Source organism: Dama dama, chromosome 14 (genome assembly GCF_033118175.1).
Source record: "Dama dama isolate Ldn47 chromosome 14, ASM3311817v1, whole genome shotgun sequence".
NCBI classification, from domain to species: domain Eukaryota; kingdom Metazoa; phylum Chordata; class Mammalia; order Artiodactyla; family Cervidae; genus Dama; species Dama dama.
This window is the reverse complement of record NC_083694.1, coordinates 49,000,863-49,021,892: the sequence shown is the minus strand read 5'-3', so window position 1 is coordinate 49,021,892 and position 21,030 is coordinate 49,000,863. Positions and strand designations below refer to the sequence as shown.

General features: G+C 55.5%; 1 protein-coding gene across 5 annotated transcripts; it reads left to right on the top strand.

The window, feature by feature from the left end:
- Positions 1-2,121: 2,121 nt before the first annotated feature.
- On the top strand, positions 2,122-19,910 carry EFHD2 (EF-hand domain family member D2). 5 transcript variants are annotated; one of them, XM_061160695.1, is made up of 4 exons: positions 2,122-2,501; positions 15,197-15,344; positions 16,840-16,974; positions 18,164-19,910. In XM_061160695.1, exons 1-4 carry the CDS (start codon positions 2,194-2,196, stop codon positions 18,293-18,295), a joined length of 723 nt encoding a protein of 240 aa, XP_061016678.1. In that variant the 5' UTR covers positions 2,122-2,193; the 3' UTR covers positions 18,296-19,910. The 5 variants fall into 5 exon arrangements, with proteins under 5 accessions (XP_061016678.1, XP_061016679.1, XP_061016680.1 ...); XM_061160697.1 differs by lacking the exon at positions 2,122-2,501 and adding an exon at positions 7,081-7,265; XM_061160698.1 differs by lacking the exon at positions 2,122-2,501 and adding an exon at positions 10,613-10,844.
- The last annotated feature ends 1,120 nt before the right edge of the window (positions 19,911-21,030 follow it).

The window sequence follows — 21,030 nt, the reverse complement described above, 5'->3', positions numbered from 1 at the left end:
AAAATTTCATATTTTCTGAACCCTGAAGAGTTTTTTCTCAATTTTATTCTTTTTAAAATGCCTTTTAAATTAATTATCAGTTCAGTTCAGTCTCTCAGTTGTGTCTGACTCTTTGCGACCCCATGAACTGCAGCACGCCAGGCCTCCCTGTCCATCACCAGCTCCCAGAGTTTACTCAAACTCATGTCCATCGAGTCAGTGATGCCTTCCAACCACCTCATCCTCTGTCATCCCCTTCTCCTCCCATCTTCAATCTTTCTTAGCATCAGGGTCTTTTCCAATGAGTCAGTTCTTTGCATCAGGTGGCCAAAGTATTGGAGTTTCAGCTTCAACATCAGTCCTTCCAATGAATATTCAGGACTAATTTCCTTTAGGATTGACTGGTTGGATCTCCTTGCAGTCCAAGGGACTCTCAAGAGTCTTCTCCAACACCACAGTTCAAAAGCATCAACTCTTCAGCACTCAGCTTTCTTTATAGTCCAACTCTCACAGCCATACATGACTACTGGAAAAACCACAGCTTTGACTAGATGGACCTTTGTTGGCAAAGTAACGTCTGTGCTGTTTAATATGCTGTCTAGGTTGGTCATAGCTTTTCTTCCAAGGAGCAAGTGTCTTTTAATTTCATGGCTGCAGTCACCATCTACAGTGATTTTGGAGCCCCCAAAAATTAATTCTAGCAATATCCTTTTATTTTTTTAATGAAAGCATTTTTTTTTTTAAGTCATTGAATTTGTTTCAACACTGCTTCTGTTTTCTGTTTTGGTTTTTTGGCCCGGAGGCATGTAGGGTCTTAGCTCCCTGGTCAGGAATGAACCCATACATTGGAAGTGCAGAGTCTTAACCCCTGGACCACCAGGGGAGTCCCAGCAATATTCTTATACTGTGGGAAATCGACAGATATCAATTGAGGATCTGTTCTGTGGGAATCAGTCTGTAACAGCTCACTGGTTTTACATTCTCAAGGGCTGTTTCCAGAGCACTGGTTTTTTTAAATCCATAAGCCCATCTCTTCTCTGGGGGAAGCTGTTTCTGCAGAGTCTTGAGAATGATCCTAACATTTTAGAGAATAAGCGCAAAGTACAGTAGTGATTCTCAAACTTCATGTAGCCAAACGCCCCTGGGTGTCTGTTAAAATGTAGATTTCTGGGTCCCACTCCAGAGATCAGTTTTGTTTTTCTGGATTGGAGCCTGGAAATTGGTATTATCAACCAGCCCCTCTCCTCCCCTGCAGGAGTCCGGATGCTGGAAGTCCTCTTCAGTTTTAAGGTGACAGACCAGACCACAGAGAGAAATTCTTTCTCTGGCCTCTTCCTGACACCCCTTGAGCCTTGGGAGAGGACACCTCTTCTCTGGGGTCCCCACTGAAATGGCAACATCAAGATCTCCCTGCCAGCTCCCCTAAAATAAAGTCACAGACGACCGCATGGCCCGGGTGCTATTCTGCCAAGTCATTCATGTTATGTGCTGACCCGCGGGGAGGGGACCAGGCCCTTCTCCCTTGCTCTCTCCCCCTGTCTCCGAGGACCTCTCAAGACTGAGACCCAGCGCCATCTCCCTCGCAGCTGCTGGTCCATCCCTTTCCAAAAGATGCGGCGGCTCCACCTGCGGGTACATCTACACAGGGTATCCTGCACACCGGGTCCACCTTCTTCATTAGCCCCGCAGCCCTCACGGGGAGCGCCAGTGTGTAACATCGAGTGGTCTCCATGGCAACCGACAGGGTGTCACGCCGACACGAGATTACGACCTCACGGCGTGGGGATTCCAGAGAAGGGGCTGGGGACGGCACCCCCCTGAGTCCCAGACCCACGCCCAAACTGCAGGGAAGGACCCCCCACTTCCTTCCCGCCTCGATCGCCTGACCCCTCCCGCTCCGTTGGCACAGTGAGGACGGAGAGCGGGGGATGGGTTTCCACGGCGTCCCCCAACCCGACGGGGGGGGGCGGGGTATGGTGGCGGGCCCGCGCCACCGGCACACCCGAGCCTCTGCGAGCGAGCTGGAGCAGGCGCGGGCTGCGCTGGGCCAGGATCAGGGGCGGGAGCGGGCGAGCCCCGCGAGGGGCGTAAGTCCCACCTTCGGGGGCGGTGCCTGGCGGTGGGGAGTGTCAGGAAGAGGAAGAGCTCGGCCAGAGGCGGTGCGGGCGCGCGACGAGCAGACGCCGGGCCGAGGCGAGCGCAGCGCGGGCCACCATGGCCACGGACGAGCTGGCCAGCAAGCTGAGCCGGCGGCTGCAGATGGAGGGCGAGGGCGGCGGCGAGGCCCCGGAGCAGCCCGGGCTGAACGGGGCGGCGGCGGCGGCGGCGGGAGCGCCGGACGAGACGGCCGAGGCGCTGGGCAGCGCGGACGAAGAGCTGAGCGCCAAGCTGCTGCGGCGCGCCGACCTCAACCAGGGCATCGGCGAGCCCCAGTCACCCAGCCGCCGCGTCTTCAACCCCTATACTGAGTTCAAGGAGTTCTCCAGGAAGCAGATCAAGGACATGGAGAAGATGTTCAAGGAGTGAGTGCCCACCCGACCCTGTCCCCCACCCACCCCGCGAGCCGGCCTCGGCTCCTGAGCCCCCGAACCCCGGACCCCGCGCGGTCCCGTGACCCATGCGGCCAGCCGAGCTCCCCGATCCCCGACTCATTAGAGGCGAGGACCCCAGATCCCTTCCAGATAGTCACGAAGCTCCGGGACCTCCTCCCCACCACGCTTATGGGTCTGGGGACCCGCGGCCCCTGGCACGCGACCCCTTCTCACGGTGACGCTGCCCCCGGTACCCGACCCGCACGCACACGGAGTAGGGGACCTCGCGGCTCCTTCTAGAGAAGCGCGAGCCCCCATTGCTACCATTCGCGTGGGTCTGGAGAGCTCGGATCTCTGGCCTAGGACCCCTGTCTTGTTAGAGATGCTTCTCCACACCCGCGCACTAGGAGACTGGGGACCCCGTGGCCTCTGTGTCCTCCTCCTCAGCTACTTGAATTCCCAACCAACCCCCACCCCAAACGCGGGTCAGAAACACCCACCCCACTCTCCAGCGCCTCAACAAAGGTGACCGTTCCTTTCACTGGCTGGGGCTCTTTCATTTTTTCCGCTTATCTCACATCCCTCTCAACGTGGGTTCTGGGCCGAGACCCCTCCCCCACTTTCCCTGCACTTATTCAACATCTACCAGCAAACTGTGTCAAAGACCCTTCAGTCCCTCTCACCTCTACCCCCATCCACTCCTTTAGCCAGGCCCCCAACCCTTGACCCTCAGGTGATCTCCCCAGGGAGGGACCCCTTCCTCCCTGCCCCCTACTCCGCTGGTCTGTACAAACCTCACCATCAATCCTCCGGTCAGGACTGTCCCCTCCTCCCTCTCCAGACTGCGGCTCCCTCCTCTTGCCCTCACCACCCTGAAGCTTTGCAGTCGCTGGCCCCCTGCTTTCTGTCAGAAGGCCCCATATCTCCTTTCCCCTCTTCCCCCACTGCATGCCCCCTGTCCTCCCCGCAGAGGGTCACCTCCTATCTGACTTGGCTGGTGGCTCTCACCTCAGCCCTTCCTCCATCCCTTTTTCCACACCCCATGCCCTCAGCAGGTTGGACAGGTACTTTGAGGCCTCTGGACTTACCCTTCCCCCAACAAAAAAAACTTTAAATCTCTTAAATGACTGGAGAGAAAAACTTCCTGATCCCCTTTGGGTCCACCCCTGGGTTCACCCTCTTGGGACTGAGATGGTCAGATGCACTGCCCCCCAGCAGTGTGGGGGTTGGGGTAGGGGTGGGGGCTGTGAAGGTGCTCAACCCCCCTTCCTTTGAAACTCTTCCCCACCCACCTCCTGTTGCCCATCGCCCCTGCTCCTGGAGGGGAAAACAGCCCCGGGGGTGTGATCTGGAATAGGTCTGGAAATGGATCCAAAAAGGTAGACCCGTCCTGAGGTCAAGTCTTAGGTGAGGAAGTCAGGAGGTCTGGCAGCCACCTTGGCTGGGGCAGGAGGTGGGGGCAGGCTGGGGCAGTGTGACCCAGCGGCAAGCAGGAAGCCCAGGGTGTTTTGCAACCCCCCAGTTTGAGAAAGGCTCTTTCCCACTTCTCACTGCTTGCTGTGGCTGCTGCTTCTGCATTTGACCCCCATTGTAGGGAAGAGGTTTTTTGGTTCTCAGACCTGGATGGCTGGGAACCCCATACTTTTTTCCAAGGGTCAGCCTGGGGCAGAACTGAGTCCTTAACCCCACCCCAGGACTCTGCACAGACACCCCTGGTCCCTGGGGAGCCTGCTCCTTTGCCTGCAGGGTCTTGGTTTAGGAGATCTTATCAAGTTTTATCATGACCGAAGACTGGCCTTATCAGAAGCACAGAAGCACAGGAGTTCGAGGATTCCAGACCCAACAGAGGGCAACTTCCTTGTAGACTCTGCCGCCCGCCTCCCATCCCCACACAGGGAAGTACAGGAGAGATTATTCAGCTGCTTGATCCCTGTATTCACACTGCCCAGGGACTAAGGAGCTCCTCCATTCCTCCCAGCACCCCATGACATAGAATTGTCATCACCACTGTGGCGCAGTTGGGCAGTCTGGGCACAGAGAAGTGAAGTAATTTGCCAAGAACACACAGCTAGAAAATGATGGAGTCAGGCTCTAAACCCAGGCCTGTGACTCCAGAATTCATGTTCTTCCCTCCTGGGTTTCCCATCACAGATGTCTGCCTCCAAATGGGCCAGCACCCCCTTCCATATTCATGGCTGATTTTCCCCCACATGGACCCACCACCTCCTTCTCTTGGGCTTCCATGACATCCCTTCTACCCCCACGAAAAATAAAAAGAAGGAACAGTTTGGAGAACCCAGACACACCAAATGAGCAGGGACTTGGGATTGCTTCCCTGTGCCTCAGACAGTAAAGAATCTGCCTGCAATGCAGGAGACCTGGGTTTGATCCCTGGGTCGGGAAGATCCCCGGAGAAGGGCCTGGCAACCCACTCCAATATTCTTGCCTGGAGAATCCCATAAACAGAGGAGCCTGGTGGGCTACAGTCAATGGGGTCACAAAGAGTCGGACATGACTGAGCGACTAACACTTTCACTAAATGGGAAGCTGCAGCTTGGTTAGAAGGAGCACATGGCTTGGGGAGTGGTCTTGAACCTGCGTTTGCAGAACAAGCTCACTTTTTTACGGAGGCTGTTTCTGGTAAGAGTTTGACAAGGGATACTTTGGTGAAAATTGAGCAGAGCTGAACCCCTGGAGCCCCTTCTTGGCACCACTGCTGCCTGATGGGGTGCTGCTTGGCAGGGATGGAGGGGTGGGCAGGAAGGGGCCAGGGAGCTGGACTTCTAGGGAAGGAAGTGCCGCCCGCCGGGGGGGGGGGGGGCCCTGGCGAGGAGGGAAGGCGGCAGATTTTGTATTCAAGGAAACAAGGCTTCACTGTGCCAGCCGAGCCCAGCCCAGCCGAGTCCCGGCTGTGAACAGCCAACAGACAGGCTCTCATGGAAGACAAAACCCCCGTTCTGCTTCTGCCATCCAAGAGGGGCTGCAGCCTCCTGGGTCCAAGCAGGGCTGGAGGATCACAGCCAGGGCTTTGCCGAGAGACTTCCACCCTGATCTGCAGCCCCCATGGCAGAGGGGAGGGGAGCCCAGGCCCCCTAGAAAACAGTCCCCCAAATCAGAGTGCAAGAGACGGGAGAGAGCAGAGGGAACTGGGAGCTGGACTTGCCTTGGAGGTCAGGAGCTAGGAAGCTGGGCTTTGCTATTGAATTACCTAGTATGCCTGCCCTTCCCCTGGCCTCAGTTTTCCCATCTGTAAAAGGAGCACAGTGACAGATGATTCTCAAAGATGATTCAGTGTGACCTCCTTATGTCTGAGCAATCCTGAGCTGTCTGGATGACAGAACTGCCTTCTGGGGTCTTCCAGTTCATCCATTCAGTAGTCATCAGCAGATTCTTCCTCAGGGTGGAGATGGAGGGAGAAGAAAGAGGGCAGAGGGAAGATGGACAGGCTCTCTACTATCACTGACCTTACACTCCTGGTAGTTTCCATCTGGGAGAGACCTTGGGGGGTCGTCATCAACCCTTCTCCCCATTTTACAGAAGAGAAAACTGAGGCCCAGGAAGGTGTAGTGACTTTCATGGGGAGATTTTCAAAGACTGAACCAGAGCATCCTTATCTATACAATGGGGACAGTGGTCCCTGCTTCTCAGGGAGGGGCTGCAGGCAGGTGATGCACTCAGAGCTCTGGCACAGTGCCAGGCACCTGGAGGCACCTCGACTCTCAATCCTTCCTCCCCTTGCTGCCTCTGATTGCTCCCATCACCTCTAATTCCACCCTCTCCCATCCTCTGTCTGCTCATTCATTTAGGGTCCTGCCTGGGTCGGGAAGACCTCCCTGGAGAAGGAAAGGGCAACCCACTCCCGTATTCTTGCCTGGATAATTCCATGGACAGAGGAGCCTGACAGGCTACAGTCCACAGGGTCTAGGGTAGCAAAGAGTCAGACTAATGCTGGAGACCTCCAGGCAAGGGCCAGGGGTGTGGCCCCAGAGGGCCTCAAGGCAGCCACCTCTGGGCTGGCAACAGCCTGGGGCTCTGTGGGGTTTTGTAAGCTGAGACCTGCCAGAGAGGCAGGCAGCCATGTAATTCTGAACCTGCTGTGGAATCCGAGGAAGATGCCCTAGTTCCCTGCCTGGCCCAGCCTCGTCCCCAGCCACTTCATCTCATGACCCCTTGCGTCAGAACAGCCGGTGCCCCTCTCTTCTCCCCACCCTGCCCTCCCCTCCACCTGCTCCACCTTCCTGGTGTCTCCTCAGGCTTTTGCAGCTCACAGCACCACCCCGTGCCCCCCTCCCCACCCCCCAGCACAGCCCCCTCACCCTTTCTGGGAGAGCGTCTGGTGCAGTGGTTAAGCGCTGGGCCTTTGGAGTGTGCTACCCTGGGTTGGAATCCCAGCTGTGGGCCCTGGGGCAAGACACCTAAACCCTTCTGAGCCTCACTTCCTCACCCTAGAACAGGGAGAACAATAATAACCCCAACCTCCCAGGGTTGTTATGAAGTGTTTAACCCTGGGCTTGGCACAGAATAAGTCCTCACCAAGTTCCTGTCACTACCATCCCTAGCCCTGGCAGTGGTGGCTGGCACAGAGATGGCTCCAAAAAGCCACTGGCTGCCTCCACTTATCCCCCACGGAGCTGCCCAGCCTGCCAGGCTGGCAACAGCCCTCTTGCTTTGGGCCCGAGTGACGGGCCTCGGCATGAGAACCTTCTTTCCCTCCTGCGGAACAGAAGCTTTGATTGACAGCTACATATGGCTCTGGTAAATAACAAAAATGGGGACTCGAATTCATTATCACTTAATTACGTGGAAGGCAGGTGGCAGGGAAAAGGGAAGAGCACCCAGCAGCCCGGGGATGACACAAAACTAGGACTCTAGTTGGCTCCCGTGTGCCATTGCCCAGCAGGTGGGTACTCCAAAGTTTCTCAGAGTCTATTTCCCCTGGGGCTAGAGAACCTGCCCTGGAAAGTCCTGAGGATTAAGTTGAGAAAGTCCAGGGGAACTCCCTGCTGGTCCAGTGGTTAGGACTCTGTACATTCACTGCCAAGGGCCCGGGTCAGTCCCTGGCCCGGGAACCAAGATCCCGGAAGCTACATAGTGTGGCCAAAAAAAAAAAAAAAACTCCTGAGCCTTTGTAAAGAGTCCACCATCATGTCTGGCTGGTGGGCTATTAAAAATATAGGTGACATTTTTGAAAAATGTAGGGTTCACACCTTTGATCATATTTTGTTAAGTTTCTGTATGCAAGTTCCAGAGAATTAAGGGGAAAATAAAATCTCTGCCCTCAAGAAGCTTACAGTGTCATGAAGAGCAATGGCATAGAGGGGTCTTTGCGAGTGAGAGAGGATGGACCCCCAGGGCTGGAAACGTTAGGTTCCATTTCTTTGTCTCTACAAAGAGTACTGAAAGTTCTCTTGAAGGATGCTATGATGACAGCCCTCCATAGCCAGCCCCTTGCCTCCACACCCTCTCCTTGCTAAATGGAGCCACCAGGCCCATGGGGCCCAGTGTATTATTTCAGGAACTGAATTGAATCCTCAGACCAGCCCAGTGAGGTGGGTGCTGTCCTTCTCCCCATTTGCCAGATGAGGAAAGCAAGGCCCAAGGTTATAATAAGTGGCCAGGGCAGGATTAGAACCAGGTCTGCCTACAGGGAGCTCCCAAGACCAAGTGAGGGCTGTGTTTATGGATGGGGGACGGGGAAAGGGAACCCTCTGGGGGTTCAGAGGTTGGGTCCTGCCCCTACAGCAGCCGGGAGCCTGGCTTTCTGGGGAGAAGCCCCACCCCTGGGGAGGGAGGGTTTTCTGGCCTCAGGCCTGTCCTCTGCTCTCCTACTTCCCTTCTGATTCTGAGTCACCTCTCCTCTCCCAACCCCCGGGGACCTTTGGTTCCCTTTTGGTTTGCGCCTTCCTGCCTTCTGTCTGTGCCTCTGGGTTCAGCTCTAGCAGACCAGGCCTTGCTGCCTGGGGCCCTTTCTGCAAAGCCAACCCCACGCCCTCCAGCTGCTGAGGTCCCTCTGTCTACACAGCAGTCTTCTCTTTGGCTGATTTCCGCTTTTTTAGGACTCTAGAGAAGTGAGAGTTCTAGGCCAGAAAGGTGCAGCCAGACAGAGCCAGGCCTGGGGACTCCTGAGCTGTGTGGAGAGAGAGGACCACTGGGGTGCTCCCTTCCAGGAACTTTGCCTCTTGTTTAATCCTTTCTCAACATCCTATAAGATGGTCATCACCCATTTCACAGATAAGAAGACTGAGTCTCAGATTTCTATGAGGAGCAGAGACAGGATTTGAACTTGATCCTTCTGACTCCAAGTCCTTTGCTCCCATGGGACCCTATTAGGAGCATATCCTCATCAGCTTGTTAGAAATCCAATCACTCAGGCTCCACCCCAGGCCTACTGGATCAGAGTCTGCATTTTAGCAAGACTCACCAGGTATCCACTTTAAGGTTTAAGAAGCACTGGGCCACCCCATAGCAATCTCCCTGCCCCGTTCCTGAGTCTAGGGAGTGAGGCAATAACAAGAAGGAAGCTTAATAATAAACACTGGGTTATATTAGACATTTGGTATATGTCCTTTGCAATCACTGTTATAATAATAATTATTATTAAGAGCAGGCTGCGGGGAGACCCACTGCTATTGCTACCAGTGGAGGGAGCTACCCTCCCAGGGTGGGGCTCAGTGAGAGATGCTTAAACCCGAGTTTAGGATGTCCTGAGCCCTGACAGCCCCCAGCAGGTTGCCATCAGCCAGGGGGGGCACCCACTTGATCCTTGGACTCACTGGGAAGCTATAGGGGAAGCATCAGCCCCACCCTGGCCACACTCACCCATACACACTCACACACCCTCTCCTTCACTGACACAGGGCAACAGATCGAGTGTCAGACTCTAAAGATAGTGCTGGAGGAAGTGGTGAATGACTGGGCTTTCCCCACCTGAGTCAGGCAGTCTGGGGGTGGGGAGTGTAGGAACGGATGGGCACTGCCAAAATGTCGTCGCCGAGCCTGTGGGTGTCTACCTGTACCAGGAGGCGGGCCAGGCCAACCCAGCTGTAGCAAGTAGCAAGGCCAGAATTTCCCTGGTGTCTAGAACTTTCCTACCTTCCCATTTCAGGACAAAGAGTAGAGGCCTAGGAACCACTGAAGCCTCCCCAGACAGAATGGGGAAAGACCAGGTCTGTGAATACTGGGGCCAAAGTCAGGTGGGCCTGGGGGCTCAGTGGTCCATAAACACCACTCTCTCCAGCTGTCTGTCCTCCTGGCAACCCCCATGGGCAGAGAGACCGCCCACAAAGGCCTGGGATGAGATGAATTGGGGAGAGAATTGGGGTCCCCTATGCTCCCAAACCAACTGTTGCCCTCTCCCCCTGTGCAGTGACTCTGATGGCTCCTCGCTCTGCCATCAGACAGTACAGACAGCTGGGAGGGTCATATTAGAAAGAGCAACTTTCTAATAGAGAGTTCCAAAGCCAAAATGGGTTGTTTTAGTGAAGCAGTGAGCTTCCCGTCCTCAGAGGTACTCAAGCAGGAAAGCTGCATTAGGGGATCTGACCCTCATGAATGGCTAAATTAGGTGGCCTCCAGTATCCCTCCCAACCTGAGTTTCTTTGGTACAGGGTCTATAGGCATCTGAACACAGCAGAGTAGTTAAAAGCACATGTTTTTCCTCAGGTCAGGGTTCTGATCGTCAAGTATGTCCTTGTTAGCTGTGATCTTGGTCAAGTCACTTCCTCCCTGAGTCTCAGTCTGCTGTCTGTAGTATGGGGATGCTTATGCCTGCTTCACCAAGTTCCTGAGAGGATCTGACACAAAGCACTTGGGATAGTGCCTGCCACTAGTGAGTGCTCAGCCAGGAGGAGCCACTAATGATAATATTGTTATGAAATCGGGGCAGGCCCTGCATACTATCAGAGCCAGCCGCTGCTCAGCCCCAAAACTCCAGGTTATCAGAACCAGGGGAGGAGGAGCAATCCGCCAAGAGGGCCCTGCAGCCCCAAGGGGCAAAGTCTGCCCGGGTGGTAGCCACTGCTCCATTTTCAAGGACAGATGGGAGGGGATTTTGTCACCAGCATCCGGGGCAGCGGCAGCTGAGCCCTCCCTGTTGAGAACTGTTCAGGGGGAGGGGGGTAGGAATGTGGGCACAGTGCCAGGTGCAGCAGCCTCCCTCCAGTGCTGGAGAAAAGTGCTGAGCTCCCAGCCCAGGAGCTTTGTTGTCAGTCCCTCCGGATGGAATTGGTCCTCCCAGGCAGGTCCCAAGCCTCTCCTCTCAGCCAAGCCTCCCCCAGCCCTGCAGGCTTGAGAATTCAGGACCTCTCATGGGACCAAGAAGATGGAAGCCGGCAGGTAGGGAGGGAGGAAAGTTTACAGCTTTTGGAAACTTGCTGATCTCTAACTGTGACCCTAGACTGCTTGCTACCCACTCTACATGACATGAAGCGGGTAGACCAGGCATCCAGACAGATCTTGTGTACAGAGTCTTTGCCTGGATCCTCTGAGCTACCTGTAGCCTCAGCTCCAGCTCAGGGCAAGGGCTGTTGGAAGAGAGGGTCTCCCCAGCCAGGGATATGCCTGTTTCCCAGCATCCTACTAACACCATTCTCTCCTGGGTTGCCAGGCATCCTCCTGCTGGTGGCACAGTGACCATCTCCCCCTTTCTCACTTCCCTCTCTGTCAGAGGAGGAACAGGAGGGTAACCCAGGACTGGGGCTTCTCTCTCTCTCTCTGCCCAGTGAGAGAGCAAAAGATTATATTTCTCCACCTCCCCAAGTGGCAGGGTCTCTGAATCCAGCCTAATGGGGGTTGGGGATGGAAGTAGTTGGACCTTCAGGGGAGATGCTCGTGGGACCCCTCATTCATCTTGTCCACCCCCTACCTCCAGGCCACTCTACAGCAAGCATTTCCTCCCAGCCATACACCTTCAGGACTGGGGAAGAAATTGTATTTTTTTTTTTTTTTAAAGAAATTGTATTTTTTACCACTATTATTATCACTATTTTTATATTATGTGTACAAAGTACTTAACTAGTATCTGGCACATTAAAAGTTCTCAATGGAGCTATTATAATCAAATTAGCAGGTTTTAGGCACATATTACGTACTAGGTGTTTTATATCCTTGTGTGCGTACATGTGCGGGCTCTATTATTCACTCAGTCGTGTTCAACTCTTTGTGACCCCGTGGACTGCAGCACGCCAGGCTTCCCCTTCCCTGTCCTTTACCATCTCCCAGAGCTTGCTCAAATTCATGTCCATTGAGTTGGTGATGCCGTCCAACCATCTCGTCCTCTGTTGTCCCCTTCTCCTCCTGCCTTCCATCTTTCCCAGCATCAGGGTCTTTTCTAATGAATCGGCTCTTCGCATCAGGTGGCCAAAGTATTGGAGCTTCAGCCTCAGTATGGGCTTAGTCATGTCCAACTCTTTGTGATACCATGGACAGTAGCCCAGCAGGCTCCTCTGTCCATGGGATTTTCCAGATAAGAATACTGGAGTGGGTTGCCATTTCCTATTCCAGGGGATTTTCCCAACCCAGGAATTGAACCCACATCTCTTCTATTGGCAGGCAAGTTCCTTACTAACTGCAACACCTGGAAAGCCCATTTTATATATCCATAATCTCCTTTACTCTCAAACCCTAACGATAGATGTTAACAATAATAATAATTCAGCAGTGGTACTGTAATTAGTGTGTATTAATTAAGTACCTATTGTGAGCCAGCCTCTGTGCTCAGAATCTATGTGGATCCTCTCTTAACCCTTGCCTTGAGCCTGAAATGGGTCTGATCTCCACGGTGTAAATGGAGAAATTCAGGCGCCTGGGGTCATGTGACTTAAGCAGGGTCACCTAGCCTACAGATGGCAGAGCTGGGGTTTGGACTCGGGTCAGTTTCAGCAGAGATTCTGTGAGCACAAACCTCCAGAGTTTACCTAGGAAGAATCTAACTGATCCAATGACCCAGAGCCTGCCCACATGAGAGCCCAGGGCACGTGGTGGATGTCCACTCCCTGGACGGGGCGGGGGGGGGGTGCGTGTTGGGGGGGTTCCAGTGTTGCTGCCTCTGGAGCCCCACCTCCCATCCCAGCACCTGCTTCTCCCTACTCTCTGTCACCTCCCCTTGGTGACTGATTCTCCGGCACTGCGGCCAGGACTGTCCCCCTGGGGGCGGGAGCCCAGACCCTGTAATTGATTGATGCTTGATTGACGCAGACAGCGGTTCAGGCCGCGGTTTGAGCTGCAGCCCAGACAGGCCTGGGAGCTGCCAGAGACCAAGATCCAGAGCCCTCGTTTCTGTCCAAGTGTGGACACTTTATCTGCACTTCCTCTGAAACTGAGCCACCCCTGGCTGCAGGAGAAATGCTTGAGCAGTAAATAACGCTGAGACTCAGGAAGGCGAGTGGGGCGGTGGAGAGAGTCAAGTGTGGGAAACGCAGGGATGGGGGACTGAACCCCTGGCCAGTGCCCAGACCTTTATAGTCCCTGTTCCCTAATCAGTCATGTGGGGCCATAACTGACCTCCCAGGATTGCTGAGCATAGAGGTTGTAGAGAGAAACTGCCTGGCACATAGTAGGAGCTTCATAAAGGTAACTAAGTCTCATGATAGTGCTGGTAGCTGCCATTTCTGGAGCCAGCGCTGGGCTAAGTGCTTGTCACGTATGAACCCCTTCAGTCCCCGCAGTGACCCTACGAAAGGGTCACCATCATACCAGGGGTTCTTGGCCTCAGCGGGAGGCTCAGTGGCACAGTCTCCTAGAAGCCAGGCCGTCTGCCCCAGCCCTGACATGTCATCGCCGAACGTCACTGGAGCCCAAGTTCAGAAAGAGGCCGGGCCTTTGTTTTCCTTGGGGACATTGAGGAGGGGCGTCCACATGACTGACCGTGGACAGACTGACTCCTCTGTCGGGGGGCTGCTCTCCTCCTGGGCCACCCCAGGGCTGCTCCAGTTCCCCTCACTAAGGCTCAAGGAGCAGCCACCCCGCCTGCTACCAACTGGCAAACAGACTCCAAAGATGGAAGATGAGGGGCTCCACTGTGCCCTCCTCAGGGTCCCTCCAGCTCTAAGTGGAGTCTGGACCATGGGATCGCCGGCCTTCCTGACCTTCTCAAGTCCCACAGTCCTCCCCTGCATCCTCTCGTTATCTGCTTCCACCTGGGCTGTGGCCACTGCCCGCGCTGTAGCCTCCTCTCTCCACGGTGGGGGATGAGGCCTCAGGACCCTGTGTTCCCTGCAGGCTTCCCAGAGACCTGTCTTCCCTGTGCTGCGTCACTTCCAACCACTGACTCACTTGCTCGTGAACTATTTATACCCCTCGCACACATGCTCCGCTCAGCGCTCCTCTGTTCTGCTGGCAGCCCCAGGACGTGTGGAGGGGGGCTGGGCCCAGCAAATGTGCAGGTCTGTGAGCCCTCCAGACGTGGGATAGAAGCCCAGCTCCTTCCTCTATTGCTGTGTGACCTTGGGCATCTCACTTCACCTCTCTGAGCCTTCGTGTTAAATGTAGGAGATTAAGTAAAATGAAGTAGGTAAATTTCCCAGCACAAAGATAAGATTTCAAAAGCTGGTTGCTGTCAGATTTGTCCATAGTTGTGTGAGGTATAACTGGAGATGGGGGAAGGGAGTTGGGGAGCCCTTGAAGAGGGGACAGAAATGAGATGAGTGTCTATGTGGGAACTCCAAGTCTGCAGAAAGAGTCTGGAGCTCAGCCCCTCTGTGTCATATTACTGTCCCCAGCACTGTCACCCAGCCATCTTGAGGCCTTGAGGACTGCATGAAGGTCTTTAGGCTCAGGAGGCCCACTTGGCCAGCACTGAGATGACCCTCCCCCACCCACCAGGAGGCAATCAGGGCGGTTGCTTGGTTGGCCTGATAAGAGGGCCTGGCTGGGCTGCGGGAACAGCGCCCACATCCGCCCGGCTGTGTGCTCCCAGCACCCCAGCACCTCCCCCGCCAGGGGACGGGCCGGAGTGCAGCCCTGACCCAAGCTCTTACCACAAGGAAGCCGGTCGAGCGAGCTGTCTAGACTCTGCCCCTCACCCTGTCTGTCTCTCTGCCAAGCCATGGGTGGTAGGAAAAAGAGACCCGAATTGTGCAGGGCAGAGGCACAGTCATCACCTAATCATTGTTCAGGCCTTTCCAGCCACCGCTGTACCCTCCTGCAGGCACCCTTTACAAGTTGTTCTCTGAACACACCCCAGGCCACATTCCAGAAAACTCAAAGTTTTCTTTGAGGGCTCTACCCTTAGACATGTACCTTCTGCCTCCCTCCTGGGTGATGACGGGGAGAGGGGGAGATATGGAGCCAAGATGCCCTCAAGGGCCTGTGGAGGTGCCGAAGGATGGTCAGTGAGTTCTTCCATCAGGCCCACCCTCCCAGTTTGTACCCCGTATGATACTGTGAATCTTCCTACCTGCTTGTAATGTCTCACTCAGTAGATAGGGGCTGTGGTTTCAGCTTCCCTGTGTAGCAGGTTTGGCCAAAAGTTGGCATTGTTCGAGATGTAGGAAGCTGCCAGGCCACGTGGTGAGCTGCCCATCATCAGAGGTAACCAAGCAGTCGGTGGACCACAAATCAGCCTTGGCTGAGGTCCTCGCTAGGAGGTGACTTTTGAGCCCCTAGGGTTCTTGCACTCTGGCTTATTACCTCTCTGGCTGGTGAGGTATGAGGTGTCAGGATGTCCTTAGGCCTCTCTGCACCCACAGGTACGATGCCGGCCGGGATGGTTTCATTGACCTGATGGAGCTAAAGCTCATGATGGAGAAACTTGGAGCCCCCCAGACCCACCTGGGCCTGAAAAACATGATCAAGGAGGTGGATGAGGACTTTGACAGCAAGCTCAGCTTCCGGGAGGTGAGTGTCCTACTCCCGTGGGGGGCAACACTGTCGGGGGCTTTGTGGTAGGGAGAGACTCACCCCTGCTTTGTCATTGAGCTACTTGTCCTTGAACAGCCACTGTTGAATGGCTTATTGTTGGCTGAATGAGGTTTCAGCAGATCATAGAGCAGGTCCCCAGGGAGATTCTGAGATGCCTAAGTGAGAAGAAGGTCCATCCATTCCTTCATGTAGTGAGCACTTATTTTATTTATTGATTGATTTAATTTTATTTATGTCTGTGTTAGGTCTTCATTGCGTGAGCTTTTCTCTACTAGCCGAGAGCGAGGGCTACTCTCTGGTTGCGGTGCTCGGGCTTTTCATTGCAGTGGCTTCTCCTGTTGCAGAGCATGGGCTCTAGGCGCACGAGCTTTGGTAGTTGTAGCACACAGACTCAGTAGTTGCGGCTCATGGGCTCTAGAGCGCACACTCAGTAGTTGTGGCCCACAGATTTGATTTGCCCCACTGCATGGGGAATCTTCCTAGACCAGGGATCGAACCCATGTCCCCTGCTTTGGCAGGCAGACTCCCCATCCACTGTACTATCAGGGAAGTCCTGTATCCCTGACCCCGTGTGGGCTCTGGGGGCACAGAGAAAGACCCTGTGCTCCCGCGGTCCTGGCGTGCACAGGGGGAGATGCACAGAGAGTGAAACAATCGGATGCTGTGACTGAGGAGAAGAAGGGGCAGATGGAGGAGGGACTCACACTGCAGGTCCAAGAGGAGCAGGTGCTGGCCCAGGTGACTTCACACTCCAGCTCTCACTCAGCCTCACTCTGAGCTGGGAGCCACGAGCAAACCTGTTTGCTGGAGGAGGAAACCGAGGCTCCAAGCCAGATAGCAATGGCGCTGGCCCCCGGGGCAGCACAGGGTTAAATGCCAGCTGTGGCTTCTGGAGAGTCAAGGCTCAGGTGGGCCCTGGAGAGCTAGCAGGAAGCATGGAGGAGGCAAGGCAAGAGAAGAGTGGCCCAGGGAGGAAGGTGCGGGCAGCACGCAATGGTGGTATGGACTCAGGACCTGGGTTCAGGTCCTTCCTCCATCACTTTCTGGTGCTGAGCCTTCCTCTTTCTGTAAAAGGGGCACAATCATGTACCTTCAGGGTTCAGTAAATGGGATTTAAAGTGGACTGGTTTGGAGGAAACAGTGGAGACAAAGGTAAGAGGTAAGTTGAGGCTTATGATGGGAGCTGAGCGTGGGCAGAGCAGCCTGCAGGAGCCATGATCTTGGGGTGGACAGGAGATCGGTCACCTAGCCTCCCATTCTACAGATGGGCAACCGAGGCCCAGAGAGAGAGGGGCCTAGCAACCTGTTCAGGAATACAGAGCATGGAGAGTGGAGAACACAGGCCTCTGGCTCCCAGGCCTGCGAGCACCTCTCTTCCCAGGGAAGCCTGTAGCAGGTCCAGGGGTGGGCAGGTTCTGGCCCCTCCCACTCTCTCCCTGATGACATCAGTGTTCTGTTCTCCCCGCCACAGTTCCTCCTGATTTTCCGCAAGGCAGCAGCCGGGGAGCTGCAGGAGGACAGCGGGCTGCACGTGCTGGCCCGCCTCTCTGAGATCGATGTGTCCACCGAGGGTGTCAAGGGGGCCAAGAGCTTCTTTGAGGCCAAGGTAAGGAATGGGGGGCTGTAGGGTGCCCTGACCCCACTTAAGGATGGGGGTGGCTGGGATCCACCAGGATCCTGAGTTAGAAAAGGATCAGCATGTCCCCTTCCTGTCCCTGCTGCGGCCGCAGACAGGAGGTGGGGAGCTGACGCCTATCAGGGCCCACGTCGTTCCTGGCTTCTGTCCCCTCCCATCCTGCTTGCAATCCTTTCTAGTTTCCCCTTTCTCTCCCCCAGGGATGGGTAAGGGGTGTGTATTCTTGAAGAGGGAACAAGGACCACTTTGAGATACCCCTGCCCTGGCACACAGAGCCACTACCCACAAAGGACTGGGCTTTAAAAGGTGGGATCAAGAGACAGCAGAGCAGGCCCAGAAACACAGCACTGGTTCCCAGCGCCTCTCGGAGACTCTGGCCCTGCCAGCCCCAGCCTGGAGGGAGTGTGATGGGCCCCAGAGGCCAACCCCAGGCGTGGCACAGGTTCAGGTGGAGGGGACAAGTATGGTTCCTGGATCCTGTCTTGCCAGGGCTCTGGGGCTCCTGCCTGTTCTTGCTTCTCCCCATATTCATGATAGCTAAGAACATTCCTTCTAAAGGCCTCCTTGCACCTCCTTCTGGGCTTCTAGAATTGATGGGATGTTTCTGGGTTCAGTTGGGCTTCCCAGGACGGGAACAGGATAAGAATAGCTACATCAGAAGCTCCCATTTACAGGACCCACACTCTGCAACAGCCACTGAATGTATCTTATCTCTTTTAATCCTCTCCCCATATCTATGACATCAGACTTATTAATCACCAGGCTCTAAATATGGGCTTCCCTGGTAGCTCAGTTGGTAAAGAGTCTGCCTGCAGTGCAGGAGACCCAGGTTCAACCCCTGGATGGGAAAAATTCCCTGGAGGAGAAAATGGCAACCCACTTCAGTATTCTTGCCTGGGAAATGCCATGGACAGAGAAGCCTGGCAGGCTACAGTCTATGGAGTCACGAGTCAGACACGACTTGGCGACTAAATCACTACCAGGCTCTAAATGGAAGAACTGAGGCTCAGAGAGGTGACTGAAGTGCCGAGCTGAGGGTCTGGATGGTGGGACGCAGCGCATTGGTTGGGGTGGGATGGGGGCACAGCAGAACTAGAAGAGACCCCAGAGAGACCTCCTCTGGTCCTGACCACCTGACTCCCACCTGACCCTATCCCAGGTCCAGGCCATGAACGTGTCCAGCCGCTTCGAGGAGGAGATCAAGGCAGAGCAGGAGGAGAGGAAGAAGCAGGCGGAGGAGATGAAGCAGCGGAAAGCGGCCTTCAAGGAGCTGCAGTCCACCTTCAAGTAGCGAGGCTGCGCCCCACCACGTGGCCCCGGCCCTGGCGCCTGGTCCGGCCGGCGAGGGTAGCAAGGGTGGGCAGACCGGAGGCCCAGCTTGATCCTCGGCTCTGCCCGAAGGGACCATGCTAAAAAAGCTACAGATGTCTGTGAACGAGCCGGTCGAGGGGGTCTCCCAGAGCGGCCCGGCCTCTCCCCGCTCCCTCTGCTGTTCCTGAGGCCGTGACACCAGCTGCCCGGCCGGTCCTGCTCCTTTGCCTCCTGGCTGCCCGCTGCCTGCCCCAGCCGTGCCTGCTCCCGGCTCTAGGGCGCACCCTGCTGGGGGGCTGCCCTCCACACACACTCCTCTCCTCCCTGCGCCTCCCCCTTTCCACCTCCTCCCCACCCCAGAGGCCACCTGCCCTTCACCTGCAGGCCGCACCGCCCCCGCGGCCCTGGGGCCCCTCCCTAGACTGGGGGAGCGACAGATGGCAAGAATCGCAGACCCAGAGAGCTGATCGGTGGCACCCGGCTCCCCACCCCCAGCACCTGTTCCTGCAGCCCTGCCTCCTCTCTCTGCTGGAATCAAGGGGGGCGCTTCTATCCTGGCCAAGGGACCCAAGGCCCTGGCCCATCTGCCCCACCCCTGCCCCCCAGCTGACATGGAAACCCCAGCCCTCTGGGCCCCAGCCAGGCAGGGTGAGGGGGCAGCTCTGCCAATCTACCTCACGGGCCCACACTCTGCCGGCCATGCCATGGATCATGGGCCGGGAAGGCTCTGGGGGCAGAAACACCACTCCCTGGTTGCCGCACCCCCACCCCATACCAGCCCACAGCAGCCAGAGGGTCCCTGGAGAAGAGGGGGCAGGGGGAAGGGCTTGGCCCCTTCATGGGGAAGGAAACCAGCACACCTCCGTTCTCTAGGAGGTGTCCAAGAAGTGCTTTAAGTGGTTTGCACGGACCAGGTGGTGGGGAGCAGGGGGCCTGGCTGGGCTCTTTCACGCCGTCCTTCCCCGAATGACGTTCACCGCCTTGGCACCAGCGACGGGAACCTGTCCCGTCACACCCACCCCCTGAGGGTGCACGGGGCCCCCAGCCCCCCCCCGCCCTGTGCCCCTCCCCAGATGGGCCGTGGCCAAGCCTGTGCCACCAGCCCGGCCCTGCGCGGCTCCCCATGTGCACGCTCACGTGTGTGCGTGTCCGTGTGTGTGCGTGTCCGTGTCCGTTGCTGTGTCGTGAAGCTGTGCCCGTCCCCCAGTCCAAACAAGTGAATGGCCGCCGAGGCCACAGTTATGCAACTTTCCGTGTGTGTCGTGACAGCGTCACTGCTTTTTAAACTCGATAATTCTTTATTTTAGTAAGATGCCCCAAGAGTCCACACAACTCCTGTTGGCCTTGCAGAGGTTTTATTTTTTTGGCCTTAGAATCTGCAGGAATTAGGAGGTACTGGCCCCCGCGCAGCAGCCTTGGCCCTGGATTGCGTTTGCCTTAGCGGATGTGTTTATACAGATGAATATAAAAAGTTCTTTTTCTTTGGGCTTATTGCTTTTTTTTTCTCTCCTCCCATCTCACCAAAAAAAAAAAAAAAGCTACTTCTTCATTCGGTGGTACGATTATTTTTTTTAACTAAATAAGATAAAATTCTATATTCTTATGTGTGTGTGGTTCTTGTTGGGGTGGGAGAAGGGAGGGGCTGGGAAAGGAGTGGACAGGGCAAGGTCACCAGGGTGCGGGGACAGCATTTGCTCAGGTGGCACCCATGTCAGAAGCCAGGGAGAAGAGGGGACTCAGGCCTCCTTCCTAAGGGGAGAAGTTGAGTTTGATGCTCACACATCCTGTCACCAGGGACTCGTCTAAGCTCTTTTTTAAAAGGAAAAAATTGTCTACTTATTTATTTGGCTGAGCTAGGTCTTGGTGGCCACACTTGGAATCTTTACTTGTGGAATGCAAGTGCTTAGTTGCATCATGTGGGGTTTATTTCCCTGACCAGGGATCAAAACCCAAGACTCCTGTATTGGATGCATGGAGTCTTAGCCACCAGACCGCCAGATAAGTCAGTGTATCAGTTCATTTAATCCTCACAGTCAGCCCTTGGGCGTGGGGGGGCACAGTCTTGGTTTTCAAGAGACAGGCAAATGGGGCAGCTCCAGTTCATTCAGTCCACAGCCCACGTCCCTACCCATCTAGCCACCCTGCCTGCCAAGTTCACTCGAGGACATGCACCAGGAGTGTCACCGAGGCCACAGGGCTTCTGGACTGATGCACCCGGGAGCCCCGCCAAGACGCCCTCACACTCAGAGACACTCCAAGCTTCCTCTGTTACAGACTGGGGTGGTGGGGTGGTGAGGAACAAGCTGGGGTTCCCCCTATAAGAGGACTTTGAACAGATTAGGCTCCCCCTGGGTCTCAGTCTCCCCATCTGGTCAATGTGAGGGTGGGCTAAGGTCTCAAGTTCTTCCCTTTGGGTGTCCCCCTTTCCCAGGTAAAATCTGGTGTGGGGGGCGGCGAGCAGGATTTGAGATGATGCTGTACATCGCTGCCCCCAGGTGGACGTAGATGGTACTACAGCAGCCGAATGCCCTACGCCTCTGGCTTCCCGCTTGGAGAAGGCTTCCTCCTTGAAGTGTTATTTCCTGAGCAAGGCCACCCCACGCACCACCTGTGGCCCGAGATGCCGTTAGCACTGCATGTTGGGTGAAGCATTGTCTTCAATTGAAGACAATGTCCAGCTGGCCCGGTGATGGACGTGGACCTCAAGCCCTCGTG

Coding starts and splice junctions, on each gene's coding strand:
- EFHD2 (XM_061160695.1), top strand. CDS start 2,194: ATGGCCACGGACGAGCTGGCCAGCAAGCTGAGCCGGCGGCTGCAGATG. Junction 15,345..16,839: donor GCAAGCTCAGCTTCCGGGAG/GTGAGTGTCCTA, acceptor TCCCCGCCACAG/TTCCTCCTGATTTTCCGCAA. Junction 16,975..18,163: donor AGAGCTTCTTTGAGGCCAAG/GTAAGGAATGGG, acceptor ACCCTATCCCAG/GTCCAGGCCATGAACGTGTC.